This window comes from Leptinotarsa decemlineata, unplaced genomic scaffold (assembly GCF_025532065.1).
Source record: "Leptinotarsa decemlineata unplaced genomic scaffold, Ldec_3_MD MMD2_P_RNA_scaffold_2, whole genome shotgun sequence".
In the NCBI taxonomy this organism is placed as follows: Eukaryota; Metazoa; Arthropoda; class Insecta; order Coleoptera; family Chrysomelidae; genus Leptinotarsa; species Leptinotarsa decemlineata.
This window is the reverse complement of record NW_027412529.1, coordinates 10,253,864-10,266,987: the sequence shown is the minus strand read 5'-3', so window position 1 is coordinate 10,266,987 and position 13,124 is coordinate 10,253,864. Positions and strand designations below refer to the sequence as shown.

At 34.7% G+C, this 13,124-nt stretch overlaps 1 protein-coding gene across 2 annotated transcripts in view; it reads left to right on the top strand.

Annotated features, from left to right (window-relative positions):
- Nucleotides 1-13,124, top strand: part of dco (discs overgrown casein kinase 1) — a 57,588-nt gene that overhangs the window by 19,107 nt on the left and 25,357 nt on the right. For both annotated transcript variants that reach the window (XM_074183211.1, XM_074183206.1), the window contains one exon: nt 11,964-12,299. In XM_074183211.1, coding sequence (XP_074039312.1) covers nt 11,964-12,299 — 336 coding nt within the window. The remainder of the gene's footprint in view (nt 1-11,963; nt 12,300-13,124) is intronic.

The window sequence follows — 13,124 nt, the reverse complement described above, 5'->3', positions numbered from 1 at the left end:
TCCGAAATTGCGAAATTTTGATAAAAAAATCGTTGCATGAGCATCGCTCAGGAATTGTTAAATTACGTCAATGGCGATCCAGATTTGCTTAGAAGGATCATAACTGGTGAAACAAAGGAAACAAGATATGCCCACTCCTGTCAAATTTTTCAATGATGAATTAAGATAAATGCGGGATACACTGTCCGCGTTGAAAACCATCAGTGCCTCATCTAGGAACCCACAGCATAAAGAAATATTCAAGTCTTACCGTAAGCACTACAATGGGCTTGTTTCATGATTTTTTGTTTATAGTTCACTTGATAGAAATTTCAAATTGGAAAACAGTGCCCTTTGTTTCATCTCTCTAAGTACCGTAGTTTTCCCGTAATTAATTATTAAAAATCGAATGTGGTAGGGTGGTGACGTCACGCCCCTATTTCCGCTTCGTGATCGATTGACCAATAGGAACAATAGAAATAATCAACATTGCCAAATCGTAAAATCTACGAAGCCTATAATTACCAATTTAATTATGGAAGTGTATATGAACCCGTTAACGTTTCAATGAATGAAAAATTCTGCACATGGAATAAAATGTACACGAAAAATCATGTTTGTAAATATGTTCTATATCTTAAATCAGTACACAAAATCGATAGATCACAAAATATTTACGTAAACTATGATTTTATGCATTAATAAATAATATACAGTTATGAGAATCAAAAAATGTAGCAAACTGGATTAAAGAATCATTTCAAATATTCAATTTATTCTACAATCCTCAATCTGTACAACTGCAATTTATTATAAAAAAAAACGATGCCTACATATATACCTCTTTCTAATATTAGCTACTAAATTCAGACGTTATAGGCTCGCTTGGGTAATCTGTTGAATCTTCCAAAACTTGAGAGGAAGGTTGAATGAGGTCAAGTATAGACAGAATTGATTATACTCGAACTGATCCAACAAAAGCTTCTGAGGTAATAATACCATTAATCAAATGATAAAATTTAATTAATTTTGTTTCATACTTTTAGTAACAGGATTAATTCCAGATAATACTTTCTGTGGAGAATACTTGAAGTTGAAATAAAAACTCTGTCATCAAATTCAACATTTTCGTTCCTCTTTCATTTATAGTCACTTTTTAAATGATTTCTATAAAGTCTTGGAAGAGTAGAAGGATTGTAGTTCTTTCTTTTCAATACTTTTACCCATTTTTTTTCTCATAATTTTATCCTTTGGGAACCTAAACTCATTATATGAAATAATTCACTTATAAACCAATGCGCTTTCTGTTTTCTTGTGCCTTTCAGCACAATTAAAATCAGCACAAGAATTCACCATATTAATATTCAAATATATTTCTAAAACACTTTTAAAACATACCCAAACTAAACTCGATGAAAAAAGGAATTGTTCCTACGCGAGCTGTCAGCTAAGAAAAAGTTGAAACTCAATGTTGCAAAAACAAACAGAATGGATCCGATATGACATACATTTTCAATGCCGAATAAACCAATAAATTGTGATAATTGTACTCCATTTTCCTGAAAAAATGAACGATCAATTAAAATTTCCTGTAATTATTCATTCATTTTTTTTTTCAAGAGTAAAGCCAACAAACAAATAAATATACAATAATAAGATCACTCGAATCCACGAATTAAACATTAAAATGGACAATAATATTTGCCTTGATAACTGAAGTATAATTCTGAATAGAATTAAACGAGCTATATTTTCAAACGGTTTTCTAATGCTCATGAACCCTAATAAAATACATCAATTATGCATTTATGCCACCCACCAAAAAATAAGAAATTCAACGTTACTGGTATATTAGCCATATTGTCATCCAGTCAGCCAGCGCCCTCTGTAGTGTATGCAACAATGTGCTCTTTCTAATGTCAATGGTTTCCACAAACTTCGTGTTTTTGTTAAAATAATTTCAAAATGAATGTTGAGCCTAGTTTTGTTAAAGCTGACTCCCGACAACTTACCAGGGGAGTCGATTTTGAAATGATCGATGAATTTTACTTTAAAAATTTGCATTTGGTACCGAAATGAAGAATGAAAAATTGAAACGGTAGGTGGTATATTTAGTAGGTCCCTTTTATTTATATGAATTCATTTCGGACTTTGTCTTTTATCGAAGGATGGAAAGTTTTGATTTAATTTTTATTTTATCCCGGCCAAGGAGCAGTATGGTGATTGAAAAAAGAAGCAAAAATATGAACAGAACATATCAATCTAAAAATAACCTGAAAAAATATTTTTCGGAATGTAAACTAATGACACGGAATATGCAGCAAAATAGGCACCCGCCGAGACCTACCTTTTACAAAAAAACGTTCTTTAATTATATAATTGTAACAGTTGTATTCACACCGAGTTGACAACAATAACAACAAAAATGGCGTCAAATTGGATCATCAGATCTGTGATTGGATATTAAAAACCAATACACTTGGCAACTCTGCTCTAGACACGATCAATTTTATTGGTCAACAGACACGCGGCCAATTTGAATTCTTGCTTTTCGAATTATTCTTTTTTCTGCAAATATAAAGAGATTTTGGGACCGATTAGGCTTGATAAGTGTAATATACCCCTAACTCGATCAGTCTATAAGCAAACTAGTATCATTTTCCAAAGCATGAAACAAGCCCATCCTACACTAGAATGTGCAAAAAGGAAGCCATATGATGAACGCATATGAAGGCATATTACGAACGCAACAGTAGTCAAAATATAACACCCACTGTAACGACGGAATAATTCAGTGTTTATTACTCAAAAATAGAAGAAAATATAATAAATGAACTCCCTCCAAATGAACCACTTGCATGTCTGGTAAACCTGTGCTTAACTCAAGGTATATTATCAAGTAATTTGAAAGCGAGTAAGCTGACCCCGATTTTCAAGGAAGGCAGTGTAAATCTTCCTGAAAACCATAACACTAACTTCATTATCCCCACAGTTGGTAAAATTGTGGAAACAATCACTATCCAAATATTTTGAGAAATTCAATCTTCTTCATAATAATAAATTTGGGTGTAGGAAGAATCGTTCCGCAGTTCAAGCTACTGCCAAATTAATTCATGACATAGTCGAGGGTCTTGAACTGCATACGGCAGTAACCATGTGTTACCTGTGCAAGACCTTAGACTGTGTTTCACAGAGTATCCTTCTTGACAAACTCGACCTACTGCGAATGTATTATATAAATATGTCATGTAGTAAATAAATCTATCTATCTATGGTTATGACATCTAAACCAAAGTCCAATCGTCCGAGTGCAGGAGCCCAGGAGAGCCAAGACCGAAAAAAAAGATAGATAGATAGATAGGAAGATAGATACATTTATTCCAACAGAGTATTTTATAATCATTCACAGGAGTGGCAGAATATTTTTGTCTGAGAAATACGTCAAAAGGAAAATTGTAAAAATATCAAATATATGAATTGAAGGGGTTATATTTTTTAGGAGTGATTAATTTTTGGGAAATAAAGTTTTTGGCTTTCTACTACTCCATCTTGATACAAAAAAAGGATGAGAGAGTCTTCCAAAGAAAGAAAGAAAGGAAGTAACTCCATACATGGATGTGTAGATCATGCAAAGAAGTAACTTTCAGACACAAACTGAAAGAAAGTCCTCCTGAAACAGCTTCTTTCATATAAACATTGAATTATACGAAAGAAAAAATTCTTTCGAAACAAATACTTCTATATGAACACTGAATTATACAGAAGATACTTTTCTCTATTCAGTTTGTATTTCAAACATTCGTTGTGGAATAAAAATCAGATATCATTCACATGAGTTGTTATGAATGAATGAAATTTGTTACCATTCATGTAAAGTAGAACTCATGTGAATGATATCTGATTTTTATTCCATAACGAATGTTTGAAACACAAACTGAATAGAGAAAAGTATCTTCTATATAATTCTGTGTTCATATAGAAGTATTTGTTTCGAAAGAATTGTTTCTTTCGTATAATTCAATGTTTATGTGAAAGTATCTGTTTCAGGAGGACTTTCTTTCAGTTTGTGTCTGAAAGTTACTTCTTTGCATGATCTACACATCCATGTATGGAGTTACTTCCTTTCTTTCTTTGGAAGACTCCCTCATCCTTTTTTTTGTATCAAGATGGAGTAGTAGAAAGCCAAAAACTTTCTTTCCCAAAAATCAAATATATGTACATATAAATCTAAAAATGAAACATTCAAAATGAATAGCTTCAAGTTTTAAACACGATTACAATCATTTTAAAATGTGCGTCATATTGCGCATTATTACTAAAAGTAGAGAGAATTTCTATAAATACATGACGCAATTTTTAATAAAATTTGGTTCATAAACTTCTACAGGCCAGGAAATATTAATCAGTATTGTAGGGCTCTAGATAACATAATAATTTTCTTACAGATTCTATTAGCAACGACAATATCTTTTATATTTTTCGGAAGAATATTATAAAATGTCATTCCAGTATAGATAGTGCTACGTTCATAAAGGGATTTTGCATGGATGGGATATGAGAAGTATTTTTTCTTCATGTCTATAAATATGCGTTTTGCGATGTATGTCAAAATGGCCTGGATGATTGATGATACATTTTAGTGATTCATAGATATAGATTGCTGACACAGTAAGTAGTTTGTTCATATTAAAGGTTCCTCTGCAGATATCTCTTATATTCATATTGAAGATTATTCTGATTTTTTTTTTGACATAGGAAAACTATTAACCCCATGACATGAGCCCCAGATGATTATCCCTTGTCTCATAGCGGAGTAAAAATTCACATAATATTCTGTAACTATTGTTTCAAACCAACATTTTTTTTTAGAACTCTCATGGCGTATGTTACCGAAGATAGTTTTGTGGCAAAGGTTGTCTATCTGACTAGTCCAACTTAAAGTGTCATCAATGTACAGTGTCAATGTGTTTCAAAAAAATATGATGACTCATGTAGGAAGCTGTTTACCGATTAGGATATTCTAACAATTATTTCACTATATACAGTGTCATCCCCAAAGTACGCACCATATGGGAAACTTATTTATTAAGGGTTTTTCGACAAAAAGTTATTCTTGATAAAAGTTTGTGCATTCCCTAAAACTAAACATGTACCAACAAAATACAGTAAAACACACATATACTAGGAACCTTCAAATATTTGATTTTGAGACAAGAGTAAAATGTTATTCAGAAAAGTGGTTCAGCATTGAAAAATACATCTAGTTTTGAAGTCATGGCCTCCTAAGTGTAGTTTAATTTTTTTACCATTTTTTTTTAATGGGGAGTAGGATTTTTTTTTCTAAAACGATAAATAGACAACATCCTGTATACGACGGTTTATTTCAAAAACCTGTAATATCACGAATTACTCAACTTTGGTATTAACCTCGTTCAATTTTTTTGGAGAGTGAAATAATTTTCAAAGTTTTTGCTGCAAAGTTATTTTTATTTTTTGTTAACACCGAAAAGCACTCAAAATTATACAGTATTGTAACGAGAACTTAATATTGAATAATATCAAATCACAAAACATCAAAATAAATTTGGTATTTCGGAACAAACTCATTGATTTTCTGGAGATTTTCGTGTCCAAAATAATACTCCAAAGTAACCTCCAGAAAATCACTGAGTTTGTTCCAAAATACCTATTTTATTTTGATATTTTGTGATTTGATATTATTGAATATTGAGTTCTTATTATAATTCTGTATAATTTCCAGTAATTTTCGGTGTTAACAAGGAATAAAAATAACTGCACCAAAAATTTTGAAAATTAATTTAATTTAAAAAAAAAATGACCGTGGTCAACACCATAGTTGTTGTGTGATTTTTAATATTGCAGGCTTCAAAAATAAACCGTCATATACAGGATGCTGTCTATTTATCGTTTTAGATTTTTTTTCTAGTCCCCATTAAAAAAAAACTGTAAAAAAATAAAACTTCACTTAGGAAGTCGTGAATTCAAATCTAGATGTATTTTTCAATGCTGAACAACTTTTCAGAATAACATTTTCCGAAATTTTTCAAAATACGAGTACTTTACTCTTGTCTAAAAATCAAATATTTGAAGGCTCCTCGTATATTACGTGTATTTTTCTGTATTTCGTTGGTGCATGTTTCAGTTTATCAAGAATAATTTTTTGTCGAAAAACCCTTAATAAATAAGTTTCCCATATGGTGCATACTTTGGGGTTGACACTGTATAGGCCTAGAAACTTCACTGAAGTATTACAAATGATTTTTTGGTTGTCAAGGTTTTGCTCACTGTTTTCTTCGATTACCGTGGTGTTGTGCATCAGGAGTTCTTGCCTCATGATCGTGCGGTCAATGAGAAGTATTATCTTGAAGTTATGAGCTGCTTGCAAGAAGCAATACGAAGAAAACGTCCTGTATTGTGGAATAACAATGCATGGCTTTTGCATCGCGATAATGCACCTACTTACTCGTCATTGCTTGTTCGTATTTTATTTTGCAAAAAACAACACCGTAATCATGCCTCGGCCACCGTATTCAACAGATTTGGGCCCCTGCGACTCTTCTGAGTCGCGGCTCCTGAGATAGCTATCGATCCGTATATTTGAAACAACCTAATACTTGAAAGAAATTTTACATTCCGGGAAAAAACCTATTGATTATTTTACGTCGCTGGTTTGATTGATTGAAAATAAAGTGTGGTTCGTGGAAAATCAAAAATGTAAACCCGACCACTTTTATTAATAGACCTTCAAGTCTCAAAATAGTTGAATTATTAAAACGTATCATACGAAAATAGACCGGCATATTTTCGTTGTCAACTCTTGCGTGTACCGTATGTGTATGTATGTATGCGAAGTAGGCAAAGGACAGAACGGAATAGATAATTTTATAGTCTTTGTTCTCCATAAGGTCGCATGTTGAATTATTTTACTTTTTCATTGTTTTGCTGATATTTTTATCATGCAACGCATGAATTAAGAATTTCATATGAACAATGTAAGTGTTTGTGATGAAAGCATGAATGTTTTTTGTTGAGGATGAAAGTAACTCAGTTATATTTCGAGAGAATAAAGTATTCAAATTATAAACTTGTCATATTAATATGTAGATAATTTTTTCGCGAGGTTCTGGGCAAGAAAGTTGTCTGATTTGTACTGACGTTCAAACAACTTGTATTTTATGAACGATTTGTTTTATTGTGAGTAAATAATTCAACAAAATTTGTTTTCTCTTTGTACATATTTTTGACTATTAATACCGTCATCGATTTATTTCTTGATCGATGTTTTTCTTATTTCCTGAGTATAAGTATGTTTAGTTAATTTTTTAGTTGCACAAAAGTACAGTTAATATCCACCTTCCGTCTACTACAAACTCCCTGGCTGATTTGAAGTCAATAACTGTGGTTCTAGCGTTTAATCTGGTCATTATTACGCATTGCTCAAAGATGAAACGGAATGGTTTACGTTTGATGATAGTCGTGTCATGAAGTGTTCTGGCGATGTCTTGAATTTATTGGAGCCTCTGGAGACGCCCTGCATTTTGTTTTATGATAGAGAGGACATTGGCAGATCAAGATCTTCAGATGATTAGTGCTGCAGGTTTTTCCGGGTTTTCCTGCAGCTGAAAAAGCAAATGCGCCACTGAAATTAATCAAGTCTCCCCGGAGCTTTTTTTTTTCATGATTTCTTAATTTGTATTACTTTCAATAAAACCGAAAACTCTTTTTAAAAAAAGACAGTAAATTTGGCGGACTTTGAAAAAATATTATGAATTCGACCTTGGTGAAATGACGTTTCTGTCAATCGAATTTCGAAGATTTTACAGAACTGATGACACATTTTTCTATGGGATGATAGACTTAGGTTCGCTTACTTGAACACGTGAAGTTGTAGATTACAGAGAATAGTCAGTTTAGCGTTTAGCGACACGGCAGCCGTAGCAAGCAAAAAGAACTAGTGAAATATTGTAGTACAAATAGGGTTTTTCAAGTTATACTTTTGTATCATTGAATAAAACCTCCGATTCTTCACGTGTCTTACTTTTTTTGAAACCTAAAAGCGTAACAATATCTCGAAAAAATTTACATCTGCGATTGTAATTGTCGCCTTATAAACATTCAGGATTTAATAATGACCTAGGTATATATTTTTCAAATCTAAAAAATGCTGATGTCATATCTCACCATTATAACCGAAGAGGATCTCATATTGCGGATATTGATGGATATTGCGGTTGAGCGCTTTACAGAAACGACATACAGTTTCATATTGTTCACATCATAACCATCTATATATACGAGGGTTGCCTTTTATGTTTCGGGATTAGAGAACAAAAACAAATATTAATCATCGAAAATCACTTTGTTTTTCAAAATATTCCCCATGAAGATCTATACACTTTTGCACGCGTTTGAACCAATTGTCGACGCACTTTTGCCACTCTGATTGAGGTATCTCCAAACCATGCATTCTGAATGCAGCAACCGCTTCTTTAGGTGTCGAAAAACGTTGACCTCTGAGTTTGTTTTTTTACGTGCGGGAATAAAAAGAAGTCATTCGGTGCCAAGTCGGGACTATACGGCGGATGACTCATCAAATTGATGTTTTGGGTGCTCAAAAATGCATTTCTTTGAGCCGATGTCGTGGTGAAGAGTTGATCCGTCTTCGGCGGTTGGTTTTCCTAATTTCTTGGAATACAACTGGCAAACAAATGGTTGGCTACCACTTAGAATTGACTGTTCTGCCGTGTTGTAGTGGTACGGTTGCGACAGGACCATTTGCTTCGTGCGCGAACAGTTGTTGGATTTGGCTCATCTTGAAACACCCATACAGTCGACTGCTATATACTTTAGGCTCATACGCGTAAAGCCACGATTCATCACCTGTCACGATGTCATAGACGTGTTTCGAAGCACCGCGATCGTATTTTTTGAGCATTTCCTTCTACCAATCGACACGAGCTTTTTTTTGAGCGATTAACAAATTGTGTGGGATCCAACGAGAACAAATTTTTTTGACAGTCAAGTGTGTATGCAATATTGAATGTATGCTGGTCCCACTAATGCCTAAGGTTGTCTCAATCTCACGATAGGTCACATGACGATCTTGCAATATCAGTTCTCGCACAGCATCAATGGTTTTCGGAACAAAAATTGATTTTGGACGACCCTCATGAAATTCGTCTTGGAATGAACTACGACCACGATTGAATTCACCAAACCATCAATAAACACTGGTCCTTGATGGAGCTTCATCGCCAAAAATTGAATTGAGTTCATCCATGCACTGTTGCTAAGTTAATCCACGTCGAAAGTTGTAAAAAATAATCGCACGAAAATGTTCACGATTTTATTTCATTTTTGGGCCGAGATGAATCTTTTGAGTTACTGTAAACAACACAAATAGCGCACTTATGTCAAAAAGTTCTGAGTACGTATAAGCTCAGAAATGTCCAACTTTACGATAGAGCTGTCAGTTGTCAGATTGCAACACTAGGGTTGCCAAATCCCGAAACATAAAAGGCAACCCTCGTATAGGCATTTGTAAATTCAAACACTGGGGATGTTTTAAAGTTTTAATAATATCAGTAATAACGACAGGTTGTTTCTTTTATCAATGCCAGCGATTTGTAAAAACCCCACGTGACCTTGAGGAAATACAACCGTTCGTCCTCCCATAACAAAAATGACCGATGCTTCGACTCATGTGAGAAAAAAGAACAAAAATGAAAAATTTTATTCGAAACCGCTCTTTATCAAATTATGGTAAATGTATAATCAATAAAACACTCACCCAAATAATTGTATTTTTGTTACCATAATTACAAAAGTAAGAAAATCAAAAATTTTCAATAATTGGGGATTACAAAAAGTGAGAGATACGTCCCTTGTTGACGATTTCGTGAACTAGTGGCATGTACATTGTTCATCTGAATATTCATTAATATATGTGTATTATTGTTGCTGTTTTATATTAATTCTTGCAGTTTAAGTAATGAGAAAAAAAATTTTTCGAGTATCAATCACGTTTCTTGTGTTGAATAAACTATGAGCACAGCCATTTCCATGACAAGCCTTGGTGAGAGAGAAACGGCAACACTGTCTGAGATGCCTTATTTTGTAGTTTCTCGATTATTAGTAGTTTATTAGTTCATTAGTAGTTTATTAGTTTAGTAGATTATTAGTTTCAGTAGTTTATCGATTATATACAGATCAAGCAGTGTCATTACAATGATGGACATATTGCCAGGTTTCTATAAATAAATGAATTACATCAAAGCTATTTTCCGGGTTTGTTGGCCGTGGTCTGCTGGTTTTAAGTCTGACATTTCGTCTACGACTGCGGTGGGAATTATCGAAGTCGATGTGGTAATGAGCGCAGTGTTCTCATTGTTCTGTCAGTATATAATACTTCGTCCCGTTATCTGTGTTTCTGGTTTTCTCTTGGAAAGGAGGAAGGTTGGGTTAGGTTAGATCAAAAGTGAGTGGGTCTTTTCGACCTCTACCGCAATCCTCAAGGGATTATTGTGGCTCACATTTGACCAAATAAGCCCAGCTTCTTGACGGAGCCGATTAGTTTGTATGGTGAGTGATCTTACAGGTCAGATTATAAGAGTACGGCTCTGCCGAATTCTAAAAACCTGATGAGGTCCCCAGCGGGGCAGGCACAAAGTAATGAGGTAGTCGAATAGTCAGCTACACCTGACGATGCCTTAGATTCAACCGTGCAGAACTTTTTCGCCTCTGGTCTTGGTGAGTCATCACTCGAGCGCAAACGTTTGCTAACCTGCTCATGGGGGGTTTGTTCTTCCACTTGAGACAGATTCTGCGTACGAAGGTTCAGTTATTGGATCAGGAGTTGTAGAGTTGGGAAGCTCTCGCTCCTGATCTAAGTTTACAGGGAGGTTAGTTGGAGTCGTAACCTCGACATCAATCTCCTCTGTACACTCAGCGTCAGAAAGAATTTTTAAGTTTACTCTGTCCATAAAATTCTCACGAGTAGCTAGGGAAAGGTCAATCACGGCAAAGCCCCGCATTACCGGTGACAAGGCGATGCTACGACGAGAAGGTGCCCGGTATCTCGAAGGTTCCGTAGGGACAGCTGATAGGCCCAGTGTCATTCATCCTCTCGGCACGGATACACACACCTTAGGATTAAGTCACCTTTGGGATGTCATTCAGTTGGGAAATAACAGAACCACAAATGATTCTGTCATTCCCGTATCCAGCGGGGCTACGTGGAAGCAAGCATCCGATGGCCGGTTTGCTTAACCCCCACATCCCAAGCCAAAGCACTCGCCAAAAACAGCATGCACAGTGGTTCAGGCAGTGAAAGATGAACAATGACAGCCAACCCGTCACGGCTCCTGTAAACCAAACCATTAATTTTTTCGGGAATTTTTCCATTCCATTGTATGTATATTCATAAAGGCTGCAGAAGTAAATTATTTTGGGGTCTACAGGGAGGCTCAAAAAAGTTACACAACGAAGTTGTGTCTTTTCAAATGAAACACCCTGTATTTCGTTACACTTTTCAATAGGTCAGGAAGAAATAATATGATTTCATAACCTAACCTAACTATGACCGGTCTCGAGTTATTGATTTTTTTATGAAAGTGCTAGGTACAATTAAAAACTAAATAACATCGAAATGTATGGAAATCATCTCTTCGAAATCTGACCAAGCATAAAAGAGGTTTTAGCCTATTGATTTCGATAAAACCTGTTTCCCAATATTATATAGAATTTGAACATTCATTGTCACTTTTTTATAATTTGGACAAAGCTACTTTGTTATTTCAAATAGAACACCCTGCATTTTTTTGATCTGAACATTGTAAAAATTCAATTATCTTTCATTTCGCTTTGGGGATCCCTATACCTAATCTAACTAGATTTCAGATATTGGATCTTTCAAATTGAAGTTTTCATTTCAAGGCATTCTTTTAATAAAGATTTTGTTTCAGTCGGTATTCCGCAAATAAAATGGTGTGGCTCGGAGGGAGACTACAACGTTATGGTGATGGAGTTACTGGGTCCATCTCTGGAGGACCTCTTCAACTTTTGTTCAAGGAGGTTCTCGCTGAAGACGGTCCTGCTGCTGGCCGACCAACTAATTTCCCGCACCGACTTCATTCATTCGAGGAATTTCATCCACCGCGACATAAAACCGGACAATTTTCTCATGGGTTTGGGCAAGAAAGGCAACCTAGTGTACATAATCGACTTTGGTCTGGCGAAAAAGTACAGGGACGGCAGGACGCATCAGCACATACCGTATAAGGAAAACAAAAATTTGACAGGTGAGTTTTGTTATTCCCATTATTCTTATTCGGTCTTATTCGGCCTGTTTTGTTAATTACCATGGACGAATATAATATTCAACAACACGTGCAAATAATAAAATTGTTTTATTAAAATGGTTATTCCGATCGGGCAACGTACCGCGCGCTTCGCCCATTTCACTGTCGCCATAATAGTCCTACCGGGAGGACTATTCGCAATATGGTGGATAATTTTGACTCCACTGGTCAATACAACATTTTTTTAAGCAATTTTTCAGAAACAACAAGGTTTTCTAATTGAAAAAGACGTATCGTAGGAAAACCTTGGAGGATTTTTTTTTTGTCCCAAATTGAACGACGACTTTGAAAATGAAGTTTATTTGACTTACATTCTTGAATATTCGCATATCAATAACGATCGCCCTGTATAAATAACTATTATTGGCCGCTGATTTTTCATTTGTATGGACAATATCGGATAAGGATTTCACTCCGAATACTTTTTTTTAAGTTGGCTACCTTTTATTTCCCATTAGTATCAGTTGTCACGTTTTTTATTCAGCCGTTACCTCAAGTAAATTTTAATACTGAGTGGAATATGAATACAATGAAAACAGAGAATAATCATAATAACTCCAAAATACGCACATCAGCTACATATGCCAAATACCCAGAGTAGCCAACTTAGAAAAAATGAATTTCCTGCAAACAAAACAATAATCGACGTGGACGATGAAATGAATACAATAAAAACGACCTTCAAGCAACCATTGAAACCTAAAAACGGAGAATATAAATATCATTTGCATATGAGAGCTGCCACTAAAGGCGAATACACAGAGT